The sequence below is a fragment of the Chroicocephalus ridibundus genome, chromosome 3 (genome assembly GCF_963924245.1).
Source record: "Chroicocephalus ridibundus chromosome 3, bChrRid1.1, whole genome shotgun sequence".
In the NCBI taxonomy this organism is placed as follows: domain Eukaryota; kingdom Metazoa; phylum Chordata; class Aves; order Charadriiformes; family Laridae; genus Chroicocephalus; species Chroicocephalus ridibundus.
Genome location: NC_086286.1, coordinates 58,914,271 through 58,936,729, shown reverse-complemented (window position 1 = coordinate 58,936,729; position 22,459 = coordinate 58,914,271). Strand labels below are relative to the sequence as shown.

The window sequence follows — 22,459 nt, the reverse complement described above, 5'->3', positions numbered from 1 at the left end:
CTGGTTTATGTGGGGGAAAAAAAGGCCTTTTTTCCCCTCCATACCTGTCAGAATAGATCTTCTGTGAGCAATGTATGGAAAAATATAAGATTACAGCAATATTAACAAGAAAGAAAGGGATGCATATACTGCATTTTTCTTAAACTAGCCTGCAAATTTACATTGTACTTTACAGATGCTACTTAGTATTTCAAGACAAATTGCAAAATACCCAAAACATTGTAATATTATATTTGCTTTCCCCATCTACATGGGTTTGGGCAGTTCCCCATGAACACATTTATTGTAAATGAACTCAGCTATATCCAACTGGAATAGAAAAATGGACAGCAGCACAAATGTAACCTTTTAACTCACCTTAAGTTCATTGGTTTCAGACAGCTTGGCTTTGAGATCAGTATTTGTTTCCCTTGCCAGATTAAGCTGCTTCTGTAGCCTCTCCATCATCTTCTGTAACTTTCTGACAGCGAGATTGGCCTCATCCCTCTCCACAGCTAAGGCAGACCTTACTTGCTTCTCTTCTTCCAGCTGGGTTATTTTCTGACGCAGAAGGTTCACGTGCAGCTCTTTGCTTTCAAGTTTTTCTTTCTGAGTCTTCAACTAGTTTTACAAACACAAGGATATTTGAAAAAAATAGATGTGAAAGACAATAGTACTAGACAGATTGTTTTGGAAATTTAATCCCTTTGTTGCACATTTAACCTGAACTCTATTCCTCTCTTGAAAATTCGGTAAAGCAGTAGAAGCATATATACACTAACTTGGTATCTCTTATATTACCAATTCATTGTGCTTTTCCACCCCTGAATTTGTGCACTACCTTTTAGAATGAATTTACATATAGTGAACATAAATACTTGTGCATCATTCAAAACATCTGAGATTGTCTGAAATATGAGACACCAGTCAAATGCAAGAGGTAAGAGAGATTCATTAAGGAGACAGTGGTTTCAGTGGCGGTAGCTTACAATATTTCCATCTTTAAACAGTTAATTAAGACTAGTGTGCAAGAAGGAGAACCAACTTACAGAAATAAGAAAGCTTTCATACACTGCTCCAATACAAGGCCCAGCAGCTTAGTTTTGTAATTTTGGTGCTCAGTGAGCTACCTGTTTTCAGTTTACCTGAGCTGAGCTGCCAGGCTTTACTATGGAACATCTGAGGAGTATTAACATACATACTATACATCCTGCCAGAGAGGCAGTTGCTTCCAGAAAAAAATACAGTGTTGTTTTAAACCTTAAACAAACCTAATTCTAAGCTCTAAACCATTCTGATAAGCCTAAAACCAGAAGATTTCACTCTATTGTAACAGGATGGTGGAGGGTGTCTGACCAAATTTGAACAGATTTCCTCCTAAAGGTGCACAGTTCTTGTTGGAAATCTTGAAATTCTTAGTGAATTACAACCGACATCCTATTAAGTTTCTAGAGAAGTAAGAGGCCCCCCTTCCCAGCAGACCCATTTAGATTTAAATATCAACAGTAGTTGCTTACAGAAGTATATTATAAATGTGTATTAAAAAGTAGATATATACAGACATATAAACATGCATAACTTTATATATTTAAGAAGCTGTGAAAAGCATTATCATGTATTTAACCAACTTGTGGGTTTAGTTGTTTAATACGCAGTCTGTTTGCACAGTTTGCAAACCTTACCAATTCTTTTTAAGTAATGGACATCTTTGAAATTCCTTGTACATATACGAAGCTCCAATCTGCTGCTTCCAGCAAGCCACTATAGAAATATAGCCATAACAATGTTTATCTTTGAAGCAAATGGTAACGATATGTCCTTTTTGCCTACCTTCCTTCTTAGGCTATATGCCATTGTCTTGTTTTCAATCACTGCATCACCTTCCAGTTTCACTAACTGCTCTACCCGGGCTAGAATCGCATCCACATTCATATCAAATCCAACCTCTGCTGCTAGGCTATCCAGCTTCATCTTCTCATTAAGTTGCTCCAGAAATTTCAGATACTAAGAAAAGATGTGAAAAAGTGGGTAAAAGAATAATAAAACTTCATGAAAAATTCTGATGTACAATTTAAAAGCCATTCCTCCTACACTGTCAACCAACTACACATAGCCACGTCCACTAGCTACAAGAAATAACATACTGAAAGGGTATGTTTGTAGTACATGCTCCCGACATAATTGCAAATTCTCCATTTGTACTTTTTTAGTCAACGTTTATTTTGTTCATAAATCCCTGGACCTACTGTATTTATCTTCTCAGCAAGACTGGATTTGGTTTTGCTCCTCTGCAGTAAGAAGAGCACTAGGTATTTGTGTCTTGCTTCTGACTCCCGTTCCCGTCTGTATCTCTGCTGCTTTACACAACCATGCACTGGCAGGGAGAAGTTAGAAAGGACAGCTACATCCCAATTAATTGCAAGCGCTGCGGTTGCCCACTACTGTGAGCCTAAAACATGTAAAACTGGTATCAGCAATGCCAGGGGTGAGATCTGATGTAGTCTGAAGAGACGCAGGAATGTTAACATGATCAGCCGTTTGCCTATCTTTGGAACAGCAAGTTTTATTAGAGATAACAGTTACTGGTTTGCAAATTGCTTTAAAGATTATCTTAATTGTATCTCTATCTGGTTTACTGATGTGAATACCAAATATTATTTAATCTTTTTTTTCCTGATTTTGTCCTACCCTGCTAGCTCTTTTAAAATTGCATTAGTTTCCTGGTCTCAATTAGCCTCTCTTGCAAAATCCAGAGCCTACATTTACTTTTGTTTTCTCTTACTTCTGTTGCAGGTCATAATCTTTGCAAAGAAACAACAAAGAGGAAAAAAAACCAAACAAACAACAACAAACCAGTTCCATAACTGTTGCTTGAGCCCAAGACTATACAACATAGCAAGAATCTCTTTTTGTTTCATGATGCTTCTGGTTCAAAAAGTTAAAAACAGCAGCAGCAGAAAACACTGAAGTTATTCATTAACAGGAAAAAAAAATCACAACAAAAATCTCTTTATTTCAGCAAAATCTAGAGAGGAATTAAGAAACTAGGGCCACATGTTCTTCACAGAGGAAGCAGAGGGGAAGGACAGCTCCATTTTCTGGTTTGCTCCCAATGTGGCGGTGGATGCTTCATTCACAAAAGTTATTGTATCATAAACCAATGCAAAACAGACAGCACCAAATCGTTGATTCTTTGCAAATTCAACTTTCTAAGCATTGATCTTGGCCTGGTAACACGCTACAACTTTGTCTTTCTTAGCTGTATTGGATGGCTGGTTTAGCTTCCCAGGTACTATGTCATTTTTCAAACTCAGTGTGCTATAGGCTAACAGTGTATTCATTCACACAATTAATAAAAAAAAAAAATCCTGGTAGCCTTGATGGTCTAAGGATGTAAAAGAATCAAAGACTGCAAAATCTTGAGAGGCTGCAGACCAGATGATACATTAGAGAAAGACAGAGATCAGAGAAAGCTTTGAGATCAGAGAATTCTTGAAGGACTTTTAATGTATTTACAGAGACTACTTTTAATCTGGGTTTTTGTTCACATTAAATGGATTTAGAACTCAAAAGCTTTGCTACTTTTTCCAACTAAAATTGTCAGTCAAAGAAAAGATATTACTACTCCCTATATGACACCTGACTTTGCTAATTTGCATTACTTGTAGTACTGCAATACTCCAGCTGATCAATGCAATACAATCTTTAATGACTTTTATACAAAAGAAAACAATGCATGCAATTACTTTTTGCTTCTCAAGCTTCAAACCATCTTGCATCAGATCTACGGACAGTAATTCCTCTTCCAAGTGTTTCAGTTGATCCTGGAAAGTTTCAGAAGATTTTTCAGCTTTCCTGCTCCTCTCCAGAGCTTCTTGATACAGTCTTGTCTGATTTTCCAAAGCTTCAGTCAATTTAGCTATTTGGGTTTCAAGCTGAGATACCATCTAGGGAGCAAGCAAACCGACAAAACATATGGGGTTAGGTGAGTGTGGAAATGTCAGAAAGATATGAAAGATGCATCCTCAAATTATTAAAAAGAGCATAAAATATCTATCTTTAAAATACATGCATTTAAAAAGACAAAAAGAGAAAAATCTGTTGTAATTACCAGGAGAAAATGGCAAAGTGGTAACATGTGAGACATCCAAACGTGAACAGCAGAAACGGTCTTTAAGATGAGTCAACTGACTAAACGGAGCTAACATCTACAAAAATTAATACAAACTAATTTAGACATAAACTTTCCAAAGATGTTAGCAAACTAGCAATACCTGGCAATCAGCTAACATTCTTTAAAATCAGCCAAAAATTCACTAGTCTATCGAGGAGCTGAGTGAAAAAAACAGATAAGTGATTTAGAAAATGTATGCAAGCTTGTAGGTGAGAATGTAGATGTGGATAACTAAGTCTCAGAGGAGTGCTTCCCCATTGTTAGCTGTTAAAGGGTGTTTAACTAAAAGATTTTGCTTTAAAAAAAACACCAAAAATAATAATTTCTGGAATCCAAGGCAAAGGCCAAGGCTAAAAGGATAAAATCTCATCATAACAAGAAACTAGACTAACAATTCTGAAAACACTTCCAGTTACATAATTATGTTGCATTTGTAACTCCATATTCAGACACTCATCTCCAAGCAGACTCTTCATTTTAAGCATCTGTTTGTCTCCTGTTAATAAAATGAATTATAAGCACACGAAATCCTGCAATTAAATACAAACAATAGTTTGCACCCAACTCACCTAAAAAACATTGAGAAATTACTGCTGCTCATACAGTGGTAGAAAACACTAAACAATAATAAAACTGCAAACACGCACACACTTTTTGTTTTTCTGCATCACATATCACTCAGCAAGACTGAAAAAAAAAAAAAAAAGCTTTCAGTAACTTGGTGACACAGCAACATGCTGCTGCCAGAGAAGCCATGGCCCCTTTGTCGGGCTGCAGAGCGACTGTGGAAGCAGCCCAGTTGCATGGGGCTTTCACAGGCTTCAAAGGTCCGTAAGCATGAGAAGGTGAGGGATCATACCACAGAAAGTGAGACCACAAAACCACCAAGCTGTCAGTTTATCTTCCAGAGCATCCTGGAACAACCTTCATCCTTGGCTTAGGGATAATCAACAACTTAGAGATTTCCTAAAACAGAGCTGCACCCTTATTACCCAACCCATGTCTGTATCCAGCAACTTAAAAAGGCTGCATTTTTGGTCTTGCAGTTCTGACCTCCACAATTTTCTGTGACAAGGGCATGTGCAGCTTGATCAACCAGCCTGCAAAAAAACACCTCCTGCTTTTTGTTTTAATGTGGCTACCAGATGATTTCAAACTAACACCTTTTATTTCTTGTGCTACAAGTTGCAAATACCCATTTCCAGAGGCAACTCCTACCTTGGGGATGGCAGGGTTCACCCCTGCTGCAACTAAATAACCCTCAGTAAGATCTTCCTGAACTTTATTTTTCGCTTGTGCTAAGCTTTTATTTTCTCTTGTACTAAGAAGAGGGCATGTGCAAGCCCCAGGCCCAGCCCCACAGCACACCAGAACAGAAAGTGGGCCACAGCTATGCAGTTGGTAGGACATTTCCCTCAACAGACCAAAAGTCACAGGCACAGACATGTGATGGACTTAGGATAAATGCCAAAAAGCAGCATGTAGAATGAAGTTACAAGGTCCTTCACATCATAGTGGCTTTTTGTTTTTCTTCTTTTCGAACACAACTAAATATTCTCATCTTCTTAGTATTATATTAACAATCAGTAAGCTATACTGTTCTGGTTTGGTAAGATGTTATCTTAAACTTCCACTGTTTTCTATGTACTCATATATGCACACAGATACGCACCTAGTACAATTTTTTTTTTATGATCCCTACTAGCTGAAAAGCATTAGAGCTGCCACATCTCTTATCATGGTACTTACAATTTGTATTTTGCTTTACTGCATTGCACTCACCATCCCAAACTGAAAAGTTCTTGTCTGTTGAGTCTTTCCTTGCATAGAAGCCTCTAGACACTCTCATGGCCTTTTCCACTACTTTTTGAAGACCCTTTTTTCGAATGAACTATCATAACTGTATGTGCTACTCAGAATGCAGCAGCCATGGATTTATACAGTGGCATAATTATGGTTTTCATTTTCTTCTCAACTTTTTTCCTAATAATTTCTCACATTCTAGTTGGTTGGGGTTTCCTTGGTCAGCCCTAAGTCAGTACGTATATTACTCTGCTTTTATCAATGTTTAATTTAATTTCACAAATTGTTTTCCACTCAATTCTTTTGTTTGGAAGGATAAAGAGGATAAATCCCTAAAGCTAAGTATGCACTTATGACATCACCATAAAAATCATCAAGAAACAAGAACAGAAGATTTTAATGGGAGCAGCAGTAAAGCCTAATCAATTTTGGCATTTAATTCAATATGCAATGACAAAACCTGATAAAATTAAGATAATCTACAGTCAGATGAATTGTAGATAGTCAAGATAAACGGTTTTGGCCACATGAATTTAAATTGCTGCAACAGATCCGCAACAAAATTTATTAAACAGAAAGGACCGGAACCCAGAGACCTCATAACTAGGGCTGAGCTCTGTATGAACTGAGAATATTTGCTTGCCTTGGACTCCAGGTGTCCGTGAACTCCTCTGGTATGTTACAAATAATAAATGACAAAAGCTCTCAAGAGTTGTCCAAACATATTCAGATGACACACATCTTACTATAACTGCTGAAGAGATCACTAGGACACTGATTCAAAGCAGATTCTTCATCCTGCAATAGAATAGCTATCACTGGACATTGTCAGAGTATATGCTGATTTTTTTCGAATGAAATTATGATTTTTGCTAATGTTAATGCTAAGGGCTAATATACAGACTATGACTAACTCAGATGCCCTTCAGATACCAAAATCACCGTAATTAGGAGACATAACCTTCAAGAGAATTTCAGATTTCACAGAAAATCTGACTATAGCAGTTGCAGTGAATAATTTTCTCACAGGGCTTTTAAAATATAAACTTTTCACAGCTCTGTTTGACAGGTGCATGTGCAGAGGTAAGCCAGACATAGCTGACAAGGCTTGGACGTAAAGATAAACTTTTTGCTAGTTCATCTGGTATATATGATCCTATACACAAAACTCCCAGAGAAGCTGCAGTGATGATTTAAAAATGAAAAACCAAAACCTGTTTAGAGAAGGCATCAAAACACTCAATCAGGGAGGGTCCTCTTTCTCAGATTCTTGCATTGTTTTTTCCTGATCCCACTAATCTAGTTTGCAAAGGCAAGTTGCTTGCAGAAATACCCTGTCAAAAATGAAACAATCTTTTCTTAGGGAAAGACCTAACTGTAAACTTCCTGCTGTTATACATTAGCGTATTTATTCGCACATTTTTAATTTCCATCAGCAAGCACTTGACATTCATACCCCTAGCTGTTCTGGCATTGCTGCTGGATTGCAGCCACAAAGGGGGTGTTTTGAAACAAGCTAACTTGGGCACCAGCAATGCTACAGGCTAATTTGCCCTGCCAAGAACTTTAATGATTCGCTTTTGTGGGTCTTTTACTTAAGGCAGGACAGTTTACTGAAAAGTCTATAAGAAATCCTATCTGAAGACAATTAACCTTTTTCTTGATTGACTAATAGTAAAGCATGCATATCCTAACACTGATGTTATATCCAAACCTGGAAAGAAATTCACCCAGAGATGCAATAGGAATCTGATTGACACATACATACCAACATGTATATTCCTTACAAATGGAACCTTAGAAAATGCTTTTTTTAAATTCTGATTTGCAGAAAGAAAAGTAGCTCACTGAAAAACAACTTTTTGGTGACAGTCTATGTTCTACTAGAAACAGATTCACAGGTGCACCATATTGGCATTTTAGCTTAGTTATTTCAAAGCCCCTAATCTTAATGTAGAAACTCTTCTGAGAATAGATGCCAGCAGTACTTTAGTAACATAGTTCACTTTGGGGCAATGCAAATAAATTTTTCAAACTGAGTCATAGCAGTAAAACATTAAAACTTCACCGCTTAACATACTTAGCAAATACAATGATCCACAAAACTTCATCATTCAACTACAACCACCAAATTCACCAAGCAGTATTAAATTTAAAGCTAATACTTATGGTTCAGGAAACTGAGTCAACTTTTTTTTGTTTAGAAAGGACTAGCATTTTGGAGGAGTACTGACACAAGTATAGCAGGCAATTACTGTATTTCCTAGCAGAGGCAGAATGCTACACTAGACACACCTGACATAGCTCCTCTACTATATGAAAATAAACAAACAAAAGCTGCCAACTGTAAGACTAGCATCTTAGTTCCAAAGCACAGATTTAGGCAGTGGCAGATTGGAGCTGATACCTGCGCTGCCTTAGTAATAAAGGCTTCCTTTTAGCACATATATTTCATCTTGATAGCAATAATACTGAAAAGCAAATCAGTCTCCATCCTCAGACCCCCGCCCAAAAAAAGGGGAGTTACTTTGCATTGCAAAAGTCAGCAGGTCTTTCTAGGAGAGAGAGAGAGGCTAGAGCATAGCACCCAAATAAATGAATTTTAACACTGTTATAGAAAACTACCTGTTTTTCTGAACATCAGTATCTTTACCTCTAAAATAAGAATAATCACAGCTGTTTAGAAAAAGAATAGTTGATTATTGTATATTTTACAGTAGTTCTCTGCAACAGAATGTGACTTCTCCAAGCAATGCTGTTACTTGGAGAACCAGTCGCATTCCTCTCAAGCAGCTGGAAAAGTTCCTATCTGCAACAAAATAAATATTGAGTTTGAATCCTCCCCAATATCACCGATCTGCAGGATGATCAAGTGGGCAAGCCAGCATGTAAAGCTAATATGAAGGAATAATATCAGGAACAATAAGAACTGAAATGAGTAGCACGCACTATGCATATACTGTAGTATATCCACAAAGAGACCAATAGTTGCTCAATGCAGTTAAGTAAATGGACTTAGCCGCAGATGAATCTTACAAAAGCAGCAGATCACCTGAAAGCATTCCCAGGAGCAAAACCTTTTCACTCAATAGCTACCAGTCAACTTAAATTTCCCTTTCTCAGCAGTTCTCAAAATAATCAACATCTCAACAGAGTGTACTGTATGCCAAAACAACAAATAGTGCAAACACACATGCCCATAAAATTCTCATTAGATTTCAATTTGAAAGCTTTTTGTTTGTGGAAACAACACTCCATTACATATAGCAAAACTGTAAAGAGCTTCTATATTAAAATGTTGTTGCCACACATCCACTTCAGTGGAGCCCTCTCAAATTTAATAATTTTCACAAAGTTTGTTTTCATTGAAATTTGGCATACTAACTCTCAAACTATGGTATGGGTGAGCTGTTTTTTAACAAAATATTTAATCAGAATGCACAGGGGTACTTTCAAGACCTATTTCTGATTTTGGTCAGAATACAAAAAAATTTGCTAACATAAAAAACTATCACATCAGCAGGAGATTCTAGAATCTTAAAATCTGGCAAGGACACAGAAGTTGTTTTTCAGTGGCTCAGTAAAAACAGCTTTTGATTTAGTGTGTGACTTGTAATTATATAATAGTCCTCACTGGCAAAATTAATATACGCTCATGTAAGCGAGTGAGAAACTTCAGTGCAGTGTTGGGATACTGACGTTGGTCAGACTATATTCTGGTTCACCTTCCTCCTGAGCTGTCCCTTCTCTGCCCGTACAGGCAAGCACACCTTTGCAAACACTACCAGCCAAACTGCATCCAGCCAGAGCGTTAGCACACCTAGCTGCCTTCCTATTGCCTTTCTCCTAGATGGCGAACAGTTAACAGTTTCAACAATATTTAACTGTAATTGTAAAAATACTTTTTTTCTTGTTAGTTGCAGGTTTTGACGATTGGAGGGAAAGAAGTTGCCTGGGGCAACGCATCAATTATGTCTGCTTTGAGGAACAAGTCTGTCCTTGAAGTCACTATTTTAGCAGCAAATCCATACTTGTTCACATGTTCCACTAAATCATAGCGACCATGCAGCCACTTTTGATGTCTGCTAAGTGGCACTAAACCAAAATTATGTCTTAACTGAAAGGCCATTCCATGTATTTTCTTGTTAACAGCATCTATTATTAATTTCATTTCTGACTTTCTCCTACTTAATAAAACATAGATGCTTTTCACCTATTATTTCAAATCAATAGACAACAAAATGAAAGGGCTTTGTAATTTCAAAACCTGAGCAGAGGGAACAAACACTCTAACAGATAAATAAAATGAAAAAGAATACAAAGAGAATAAATACACACATTGGGTGAGTGCAGTAGTTGCTAACTTACTATTTCTTTACTCTGCTCTTTGCAATTTATTTCTTGGATCCTCTCCAAAATGGCCTTCTCGGAAGGTTTAACTTTTGCAGATCCACCACAGAGTAGGGTAGCAATTTGCTCTTTAAAAGCCTCTAAAGAGCTCTGAGCAGTCCTGGCCTCTTCTCTGCTGCTCTTCAAGCTTCCACCCAGCTCACTGGAAGATTTCTTCAGATCGTGCAGTTCCAGCTTCGAGGCATCCAAAGCTTTCTGATTAGCACTCAGTTTATCTTGGAGGTTTCTGATCTTCTTCTCCAAACTCTGTCTTTCTATGGTAGCACTGTCAAGATCCTAAAATACATGAAAGATTAAACCAAGTTTTTAAAGTTTCTTATAATCCCCTCACAAAGCAGGGAATAACTCAGAAGCAGGTACTGCAGGTAGAGAAATTAGGACCCAATATTGCTCCTATGGGCTCAACATCAGGGCTTCATAGGAGAACACCCACTGAAATTGATGAAAGCCCAAAGTCTGCTGCAATCACACTATAGACTAACCTCTTGCACTGGCCTGCATGAAGTAATACATGAATAAAATTCGCAAGTAAACAAAAAACAATTTTTTTTTGGTAAAACTATTGCTATCTTATTTTTTCATTCAAATAATATGGACTTCAAAAACAAACGGTGAACAAGATGTAACACAAATAAAGCCGAAGTACTATCCTCAGAGGGGAAAGAATGGGATGGGATGGGCAGACAGAACTGTGTATCCTGACCCATGACGCAAAAGCAAATGATGATAGAAAAATGATAGAAAAATAACCCATCTACATATAAAGAAAAAATCATCTCTCGTTCAGTCAACTTCTGTACCTCTTTCCTCTCCCGACAATATCAATGTTAAGAGTGCTTACACATTCATATACAAGAATAAAATTTGCAGTGAAATAAAATAAAAATTCTCAGGGTATTAACTGATTCATAGGAACAAACGGGAAAGAGTATTACTTCACACAAGACAAAATTATGCCAAAGGATGGCGTATTTATAGAGAGTGATTAAATTTCTCTGGAATTTTCAGTTATTTAGTAGAGGCTCAGTAAGTGGAATGATACAAACTAAGATTGTCTACATTGGAGTTTGTTGGAGGAGAATTGTTTCAGGGCAGCTGTGAATATGGTGACCACTCGGGGGTCTCTCAGGGTCTACATGTGCTTGCTGTGTAGCATGGCAAGTCATTTGTATTAATGGAATATATGCCAATCAAGTAGTAAATCTGCGAGTATTTATGTAGATCAGCAGTGAGGATGGACAAAAATGGAGTTTGGAAGTCACCCATGGAAATAAAATATAAATATACAATACTAAAAATACTAAAAATTTTAAATAGCTTCAAAAAGGCAAACATGCAAACACAAAATGAAAACAAACCAAAACAAACCCTGTCATTTAGGAAATTATTTTTTACTACCCCTTTCTAAAGTAATTGTAGAACTCTCTTGGAAACAAATGTTGGCATGATTCCTTGCCATTTTCTCTTTTTTAGTCTAAACAAGTCCTATTAATAGAAAATTCCCACCTGTGCTCAGAATTCCATTATGGTAATTACAGCAAAGAATAAAGAGTGGTTTTTTTCAATGACAGTTTTCAGTAGTTTGTATTTTCCCTTTCAGAAAGACACTGCAAAAGTAGTTTGCCAGTACCAGGGAGCTTACCTAATTACAATCTTGTTTCAAATTGTGAACATCTGCAAACAAACACAGTTGAATCAAAAGATCAAGGTATAAAATAAGGAACTGCAAGCCTGTTGATGCCCAAACATTACAAAACAAAAACAAAAAACAAACAAACAAACAAAAAAAACCACAAGCAATTTACAGAATGAAAACCCGTAAAATTAAAAAAATTAAAATTTTTAACAATCCTCCTTGAAACCTCTCTTGAATGGAGAGCATTTACACTGGCTAGCTTCAGCAAGGGCAGCCTGAACGTTGAATGGTATCCAGAAATTTAGGGACTGCAACACGTAAAGGTGGTATCCCAACTACAAAGAAACCTCTAAGAGCCTAAGTGATCAGGGCAAGCGGATAAAACAATTTACACCACAGAAGACTAAAAGGATGGAACCGCAACAGCTCATGTTTCCTCTTTGGCTCCTCAACACTTATGGCTAATGTCCCATAGCTCTGAATTATATGAAGGTTTTGGTACCCAGCTTGTAGGGTCAAAAAAGCTACCTAACACTGACACACAACAAATTTTGAAAACAGGAATAATTATGGGAACTGATGTTCAAAGAGAACAGCATTAGACATTAGGTGGATTTACCCTGGGTAGACCATGTCAATGACGCTTTGTTAGACGCGTTGTTAGATACCAGAGATGCAGCAAGTCTATCACAGCTGTGCTCACCTGCAGATGTGGAAAGCAGCACCAAATGTTCTTCAACTATCCGAGACCAGAGCAAAATGTCACATATGGCGCAGCGCTGTACTTAAAGTTACCCATTCAGGCTGGGACATAGCCTACCCACGCTCACCCACTAGCACCCTACCTGCTTGAGACTAGAAAAGATGTAAGAATACCCAGACCATTGCACAAGACATTGGCAAGGCCTCCCTCACAAGAAATCATGTGTTCAATATTAGGTCAGCTGCCTTCACAGAGAATGCATTCAAGCTGTAACAGGTGGAGAAAATTGCTTCCCTTTTAAGCAGAGAAAGAGAGGGACTCTTCCATGCGGAATGTCTAAAGAGCTGCATTTAGCACTGCAAAACAAAGTGAGGGAGATATGATCACATTAAAGAGGCAGACAAATGAAACAGAGTAAACAAGAAGGGATAAGATCTTTCAAGTAATAATACATATTAATACATATTCTCACTCTGTTGATCTCAATATCTACAATGCATTTTTTAAAGCTGTGATATCTCTTCCTTAATATACTCTATTCTTTCATATTTCTCAAGATTTCAACTAACATGTCCTATACACATATAAGGTCTGTTGGTCTGTCATTTCATCCAATAATCTTTTTTTTTCGAAGTGGATACCAGTCAAATTAATTACTATTTCTGAGGCACTTCTAAGTGTCAGATTACATAGTATAGCTAATAATTAATCTATTTCAACTTTGAATTTACAGGCTGAGGGAGCTGGGGTTGTTGAGCCTGGAGAAGAGAGGGCTCCAGGGAGACCTTATAGCGGCCTTCCAGTACCTGAAGGGGGCCTGCAGGAAGGATGGGGAGGAACTCTTTATCAGGGAGTGTAATGATAGGACACGGGGTAATGGCCTCAAACTCAAAGAGGGTAGATGTAGATTGGATATCAGGAAGAAATTCTTTACTGCGAGGGTGGTGAGACACCAGAACAGGTTGCCCAGGGAAGCTGTGGATGCCCCGTCCCTGGAGGTGTTCAAGGCCAGGCTGGATGAGACTTTGAGCAGCCTGGTCTAGTGGGAGGTGTCCCTGCCCATGGCAGGGGGGTTGGAACTAGATGATCTTTAAGGTCCCTTCCAACCCGAACCATTCTGTGATTCTGTGAATTTCTTTAGAATGTCTGAGTGAACACTACCTACTCCAAAGTGATTCAGGCAGTCAAACTCAGTGTTCCAGGGCTTTGAATTACCTCATCCAGTTCTCCCTTCTTAAAAAAAAAAAAAAAAAAAAAAACAACAACCAAACAAACAAACCCAAACAAAAAAAAAAAACACCAGCACAACTGAAGCAGATTCAGACAAAACACAACAGGTCCACATCCCAAAAGTGCTATAACACTTTATTATGGTTGTAAGTAAACACAAATTTAATTGCTCATTTACCTAACTTTAATGGAGTTAAATCCATCTGGCAGACAGTCATGAGTGGTATTCCCCAGGGCTCATTATTGGGGCTAGTTCTCTTTAATATCTTTATCAATGATCTGGATGAGGGGATTGAGTGTGCCCTCGGTAAGTTTGCAGACGACACCAAGTTGGGTGGGAGTGTTGATCTGCTTGAGGGTAGGAAGGCTCTACAGAGGGACCTGGGCAGGCTGGATCGATGGGCCAAGGCCAATTGTATAAGGTTCAACAAGGCCAAGTGATGGGTCCTGCACTTGGGGCACAACAACCCCATGCAGTGCTACAGGCTTGGGGAAGAGTGGCTGGAGAGCTGCCTGGCAGAAAAGGACCTGGGGGTGTTGGCCAACTGCCGGCTGAATATGAGCCAGCAGCGTGCCCAGGTGGCCAAGAAGGCAAACGGCATCCTGGCCTGTATCAGGAACAGTGTGGTGAGTAGGACTCAGGAAATCATTGTCTCCCTGTACTTGGCACTGGTGAGGCCCCACCTCAAATGCTGTGTCAAGTTTTGGGCCCCTCACCACAAAAAAAGACACTGAGGTGCTGGAGCGGGTCCAGAAAAGAGCAACGAAGCTGTTGAAGGGTCTAGAGCACAAGTCTTATAAGGAGCAGCTGAGAGAGCTGGGGTTGTTCAGCCTGGAGAAAAGGAGGCTGAGGGGAGACCTTATCACTCTCTACAACTACCTGAAAGGAGGGTGTAGAGAGGTGGGGGTCAGTCTCTTCTCCAAGCAACAGGTGATAGGACAAGAGAAAATGGCCTCAAGTTGCACCAGGAGAGACCTAGATTGGATATTAGGAAAAAAAATTACACTGAAAGGGTTATTAAGCATTGGAACAGGCTGCCCAGGGAAGTGGTTGAGTCACCATCCCTGGAGGTATTTAAAAGATGGGCAAATGTGGCACTTTGGGACATGGTTTAGTGGTCGACTTGGCAGTGTTAGGTTTACAGTTGGACTCAATGATCTCAAAGGTCTTTTCTAACCTAAATGATTCTATGGTTCTATTAATACTGGCACCTGAATCAGCATCAGGGTCTCATTACACGTTACACAAGTCAATCACACATACATATACAAATAAAACCACATTACATTAACAGAAGTAATAAGGTATAAAAGAAAATGCAGGTATCCAAGTGAATTCTTACACCAGCAGTACCAGTTACCACTGTTGTATCACAAGGCCTGTAAACTAGCTTGCTCTTATCTCCCATCTTCTCTGATGATTCAGCCTGGAAACATTTGTGATGCCTGCTGAAACCTGTCCCTAATGTGTATTTTCTTAATGACATCTTATAAAGTAAAATAAATCAGGTTCGAACTGAGAATCTCATTATTTTATTTATCTATTGGGACAAGAAAAAGCTAAAATCATTTGTTGTGTCTCCTACAACAAAAGTATTTGGGTATATTCAACACATATGCATGTTTCTCAAGTTTAATCAATTTCCTTAAATAATAAGTTTTGATTTTAATTAACTATGTTTTCACACAATCAATTGATTTTAAGAAATGTATACTGATTAGATGCTACTTAGATAAATTTTATTCATTAATAAAATAATTTAACACAAGTCAGTATTGAATACTGAAGAGTATTTTCTTGGTTAATTTTGCATCAGTAGTACATACAGATATATTTATATTAATTAAAATTGCTTGACTATATTTTTAAAATGTTCTTTAAAGACATTGCATGGTGCACATCTTTGCAAAACAGATGTTTAAAATAACACTTCACGGGGAATTACAAATATTTCCAGGTTGAATCATCAGTGAAGATGTGAAACAGAATAAGTCAGTTTACCAATTCTTGTGGTTTACCAATGGCAATGCTGTATGAAAGGCAAATTCATCTGGAAGAAGAATAATATATGCATCTTCTTCTATAGCTTAAATAAATACTATATAGGAATTTATTAAACACTAGAAAGTAACTTGGTTAGAGCAAATAAGACATTTCTTAAGGACCTACGGACATTCTCAAATAATTTTATAATTCTGTAATTATTATTATAATAATCAACAATCACTGTCTGGACATACAGAAAGAAATACCAGGTATTCTGATTCTCAGTCAAGAAATCTTGGCAGCATTTAAAAGTTATTTACATCAAATGCAAATCTGAAATCTAGCGCTGCCAGAATAAAGGTATGCATGATATTTACAGAATTCCAGGAGCAAGCTTTTGCAATATTTGGTCAGAAATGAACGAAGTTCAGAATTATAAAAGAAAAGTAATACATTACAACAAAAAAAGCTTGGTGGCTTTCTTTTGTTACTTATACTAATTTTGAGACGCTATTAGTTTGCTGTTTGCTATTGTGATGCAGTGAGGCTGAGAGGGGAACAGATAAATTTATCGTTTACTTGTTAATGCTCCTCCAATGAAAACCAGCTAACTGCAACAAATACTCAAGTATCAAATATACTAAAGAACATTCTGAATTACTCTCAAGTATTAACCTTAGAACTTAACCAAATTGCTTTCATTTTCTTCATCAAGAATTTTGAAATCTACAATCTGTTTAATTTTTCATTAGATAGCTGCTGACTCCTGGGACGTAAAGAAATGCACCTGGTCAAGACAGGGAGTTCACAGAAATACCAAGGAGCAGAAGTGAAGAAACACCTGGCAAGAAAAACTTGACAATGATTCAGAGAGATGTCAGGGAACAGTGCGGTGGCTGAGGCTTGCTGGAGAAGACTGACAGAACAGTGTGATCACCTCTATACATTTTAGAAGACTTTTGAGAGAAAAGTGGGGGAAATGGGCCACCATCTTAATCTGTAATACAGAAGATGGCCAATATGTTTGGCCCTGGGAGCTTCAGGCAAACGCAGGCAAGAGTCACTTGTACTCAGTCTGTGCTGGATAAACTCTGCTACAGGCAATTCCATTAGTTAAAGCTCAGAAAACAATCTAGGATCAGCCAACGTGTGTGTGCATGTCTTCTGGGATAGGAACAGTATGGATTTCTGCTTTTGACCTTTACTGGAGAATGTCACAACATGTGCTACTCTGTTCACGTGCTTAAACTGTGCAGCAAACTATACGACAAAGTCAAACTGACTTCGTATCAGTGATGCCCTGCTTGTAAACTAATAAGACACCCATCAGGGGAATGGGGATGCCATATATCCTCCTTTAGATAAGTTAATTTAAAGCTTTTTTTTTTTCACTTATTTTTTCAATACTGGATTTCTTAATATGCTTTTGTGAACACAAAACCTTCTCAACAGATTTACTCAGTATCTGCAAATTTAAGTAGTTAGACTGAAACAGCACTGGAGGAATCTGCAGCCTCTAGATAAGCCCTGATGGCACACACTTCATTTGAAAGGCAATGCTAATAATTTACCAAGACATTTCTGCAAAATGGATTAAATAAATTATGTATTTGGCATATGCACAACAATGATAGGAAAATATTTTTCATACAACTAGCTCAACTTTGGAAATGTTTTGGCAGTCAGAGCAAACTTGCAAAACAAGTCACAAATGAAGTCCTCATCTTGGTTTAAAACATCTCCTGACTCTGGCTTACTTAGTGAGCAAACTACACTCTGCTCGTACACACCTGTGTTTGAAGTCAAGCATGAGAACAAAACGTTTGCAAAAAAGACCTGTTTAAGGTTTTGGTGCAGCTTCTCAGTCCCATTTGAGTCTTAGAAAATTTTACACAGCTTAGTAAGAAGTATTTTCATCAGTAAGTAAAATTTATGACCCTTGTGGTACGTAACATTTATCTTCCCCACAACAAATTCTTTCTTCTCCAGAGCACGCTGTCAGCTATTTCTCATCTCCCAAGTATTTTGCCTACAACAAAATCAGAACACCATATCCTTTAAAGTGTATGGTGGTGGTCTTCTGTTCAGGAAAAAGGTAATGCCAGGAGGGTAGGGACAATGTCATATTACATTTGAAAACTTACTTGCACATGGTTGCCTTTGCGTTAAAAAATTCCACAAACTCGGTCACAAACAACTCAGCTACATATTTGGTAGTCTAAGTTTTTTCTCTTATTTTCTTAAGTTCTGGCAATCAGCTTTAACCACACTGCTCTAGTACCTGTGAAATGTTCATTATGGTTCTAGTAAACTGCTCCCTTTCCACAGTTATCAATGAAAGTACAAAGTAATAAGGAAAACTGCTACAGAAGCTCACTTTGTTCCTCCGTGCTTTGCAATGCACAAAAACGCTTAATGGTCAGTTCTCCTAGAGCAATTAAATCCTTAAATCATATCCTTTTCCTTTCCAAATCATACCTGGGTGAATTTAGTGAATATTTGTCTTAAACTTAACTCACATTTCTCTTTTCGGCATCATTCCTGCTGCACAGATTTCCTCTGTGGGTCCCCCACAGCAAATCAGTACTTTCCTACTGATTACAACTTTTTGGGTATGAGACAACTGAGTATTTATAGTTATGAAATACAAGTTTATAACGCAGTGAAACCAGATAATGTGGGGTGGGTGTCTGGAAGCCACGAGTGAGGGACCAATTAGATCATCTAGATATTCACAAGTCCATGGGCCCTGATGGGATGCACCCGAGAGTGCTGAGGGAGCTGGCAGAAGTCATTGCTGGGCCGCTCTCCATCATCTTTGAAAAGTCCTGGAGAACAGGCGAGGTGCCTGCGGACTGGAGGAAAGCCAATGTCACTCCAGTCTTCAAGAAAGGCAAGAAGGAGGAGCCGGGGAACTACAGGCCGGTCAGCCTCACCTCCATCCCTGGAAAGATGATGGAACAGCTCGTTCTGGGTGTCATCTCAAGGCACGTGGAGGAAAGGAAAGCTATCAGAAGTACTCAGCATGGATTCACCAAGGGGAAATCATGTCTGACTAACCTGATAGCCTTCTACGATGGCATGACTAGATGGATAGATGAGGGGAGGGCGGTAGATGTGGTCTACCTTGACTTAAGCAAGGCGTTTGACACGGTCTCCCACAGCATCCTCATAGGGAAGCTTAGGAAGTGTGGGTTAGATGAATGGACAGTGGGGTGGATAGAAAACTGGTTGAAAGATAGAGCTCAGAGGGTTGTGATTAGGGGCAAAGAGTCTGCTGGAGGTCAGTGACGAGTGGTGTTCCCCAGGGGTCAGTACTGGGTCCAGTCCTCTTCAATATATTCATCAATGACCTGGATGAGGGGATAGAGTGCACCCTCAGCAAGTTTGCTGATGACACAAAGCTGGGAGGGGTGGCTGACACACCGGAAGGCTGTGCCACCATACAGAGAGACCTGGACAGGTTGGAGATCTGGGCAGAGAGAAACCTTATGAAGTTCAACAAGGGCAAGTGTAGGGTGCTGCACCTGGGGAGGAACAACCCCATGCACCAGTACAGGTTGGGTGCTGACCTGCTGGAGAGCAGCTCTGTGGAAAGAGACCTGGGAGTCCTGGTGGACAACAGGATGACCATGAGCCAGCAATGTGCCCTTGTGGCCAAGAAGGCCAATGGCATCCTGGGGTGCATCAAGAAGAGCGTGGCCAGCAGGTCAAGGGAGGTCATCCTCCCCCTCTACTCTGCCTTGGTGAGGCCGCACCTGGAGTACTGTGTCCAGTTCTGGGCTCCCCGGTTCAAGAGGGACAGGGAACTGCTGGAAAGGGTGCAGCAGAGGGCTACAAAGATGATTAGGGGACTGGAACACCTCTCTTATGAGGAAAGGCTGAGGGATTTGGGTCTCTTCAGTCTGGAAAAAAGACGTCTGAGGGGTGACCTTATCAACACTTATAAATACTTAAAGGGTGGGTGTCAGGAGGATGGGGCCAGGCTCTTTTCAATGGTGCCCGGGGACAGGACAAGAGGCAATGGGCACAAACTTGAACATAGGAAGTTCCACCTAAACATGAGGAGGAACTTCTTTACCCTGAGGGTGGCAGAGCACTGGAACAGGCTGCCCAGAGAGGTGGTGGAGTCTCCAACTCTGGAGACATTCAAAACCCACCTGGACGTGTTCCTGTGTAACCTGCTCTAGGTGATCCTGCTCTGGCAGGGGGGTTGGACTAGATGATCTCCAGAGGTCCCTTCCAACCCTATGATTCTATGATTCTATGACACTTTGCTTCCAGTTCCTTAAGAGAAAGAATAAAACAGTGTCCTACCAATTCCTTTCAATTTCTCATTAGAATTTTTAAAGAAACTGAGTAGAAAAATCCTCAGGAAACTTGCAATATCACACAAATATTATTAAGAGAACATTTTTTTTCATTCTTCCATGCTGATGCCTCAGATATACTCATTAACTCTATAAACATCTGTTTATTTACATGTTTGTGCAAGCACAGCAAAGGCTACAATATGAAGGAAGCAAAAATACAAATTTGCAAGCATCATCAGAAGACACCAAATCTAAATCAGATCTATTGTACACAATGTTATTGTTTAATATCCATATATTCTCAAGCTTTCAAAGAGTTGAGAATAACCTTAGAAAAATGTCCTTTTTAGGAAAGACCCTAATCACCTGAAGTCTTTCAGAAGCATTTTTTCCCCTCATAAACTCTTATTGAAAATCATTTTGAAATTTTGAGAAAACATTTGAAAACTAGACAAACATACACATCATGCAATTATGTACCTTACTAAGTTTTTCCATGTCTTGATAGTATTCTGATGCCTTTTTCTGCTCCTTGGTCACTTCTGAAACAAGCCTCATGATAGTTTCTCTACTAGCTTTGGACTCCATCTCATGGATGTTGATAGCTTCTTGAAGAGCAGCAACCTGGTCTTTTAGTGTCAGATTTTCTTTACATATTTCAGAGACCTTGGGAAATAATTCAAATATTAGTAACTTTTTTAAAGCACTTAACAATGACATATATTCATCCCAGTATACCTGCTCCTAATCATGCCAATAAAGACACGGTATCTCTGGTGACCCCTAGGTCAGTTTTATAATTGCATTCTACTACTCCTTCCTAAAAAGAGTAGAAAGACAACTAAAATGAGAACCATATTCCCACCAGAAACCCGCACCTCAGTGTAATGTGGTTCAGATTTACTCCCACGCCATCTCTATGGTTGATTAAACAGGTGGATAGCTACTGTCGCTGCATATCTGCGCTTGACATGAAGCAAGTCAGAAAATGAAAAAAAGATCATGCAACTAACTTCATGTGAAAAGCAGACTATTTCAGTTTGGCTTGTAGATTTATGCCTTTTATTTGGAACAAGAAACTGAAAGCTGCATTTTATGCTTGAAACTGTTTAGGCATGGGGAGATTTGGGTTAGTAACAGCTGTTTCATAAGCATTTTCAAGGGCAGGGTCAAATACCTGGTGGGCTGCTGTTCTGAGCAGCTGAAACCTTGGAAAAGGAGTCAATTCCAGGAGGATTCTTGGGCTGTTTTGGTACGTTACGCTACTTCCACGAAGTGGAATAGATGAATATGGGCACATCAAAGAGTGCATAAGGTAAAAAATGTACCCTGACTCCTACAGTCAAGACGTTTGTTAAGGCTAAGCCAGATCAATTGTATCTTAAATAAAAACATAATGTGTAAAAGAAGCTAAATAGACGTGCCGTGACCCCAAACAGAAAAATGAGTTGCTAAGTTTTCCTAATGCCCACAGTTTTCAGCACAAATTAGATTTCCCAACTAGATTTATTACTACATTATTAAAACAGGACATCAACATATACTTTTTTTAAACTTCAGTTATTTCCTTAATTTAAAGTGTGTAAGAGTTACAGCTTAATACAAACATCTTTGCCTCTAATGACAGCTTGCCAAATTTTGTTAGAGTATCTATTACAATCTCAATATGCTTGTAATATTATGAGGGCAAGTACTTTTAAGAAATCACTGAGATACGTACATAGATAATCTTAATTAATTAAGTATTCCTTATAGCCAGAACTCTCATAATAATATGAATATAATGAAAGAGAATTTCCCAAAATACCTAGTATGCCCCCAAGTAAATAAAAATAGGGATAGCAAAGACGAGGCAGAAAATGAGAAAAATGCATAAAATTAGGACAAAATACCCTTCAGTGGCATCAATAAAGATTAAAAGAATATAAAAAAAATTTTCTTTCCTAAATGGCAGTTTAGTTTTTGGAACTTCAGAAGTATTCTGAAGGAAAATAATAAAGTTTTTACGATTAAGTCTCAAAAACACCACACAGTTATTTACAGCATTTTGTTACAGGGCAGAGTTAAGGTTGCTTTAGAGGATGCCATTTCAGATCTCTCTATTTAATGATACATCGGCTGAGATAAGTGTTAAGATCTAGTAGTACCGTTTACACATGAACTAGTGACTCCCAGTGTTACTGTTTTCAGGAAAGCTTTCAACCAACTATCTAATCAGGGCTGT

The 22,459-nt window shown here is 38.6% G+C and overlaps 1 protein-coding gene across 1 annotated transcript in view; it reads right to left on the bottom strand.

The window, feature by feature from the left end:
• The window catches only part of CCDC170 (coiled-coil domain containing 170), a 45,491-nt gene that overhangs the window by 7,537 nt on the left and 15,495 nt on the right, over positions 1-22,459 (bottom strand). Inside the window, exons 5-9 of the mRNA XM_063329306.1 lie at positions 20,716-20,901; positions 10,325-10,642; positions 3,726-3,926; positions 1,810-1,983; positions 358-600 (exon numbers count right to left, since the gene is read on the bottom strand). Of these exons, the coding sequence (XP_063185376.1) occupies positions 358-600; positions 1,810-1,983; positions 3,726-3,926; positions 10,325-10,642; positions 20,716-20,901 (1,122 nt within the window). The remainder of the gene's footprint in view (positions 1-357; positions 601-1,809; positions 1,984-3,725; positions 3,927-10,324; positions 10,643-20,715; positions 20,902-22,459) is intronic.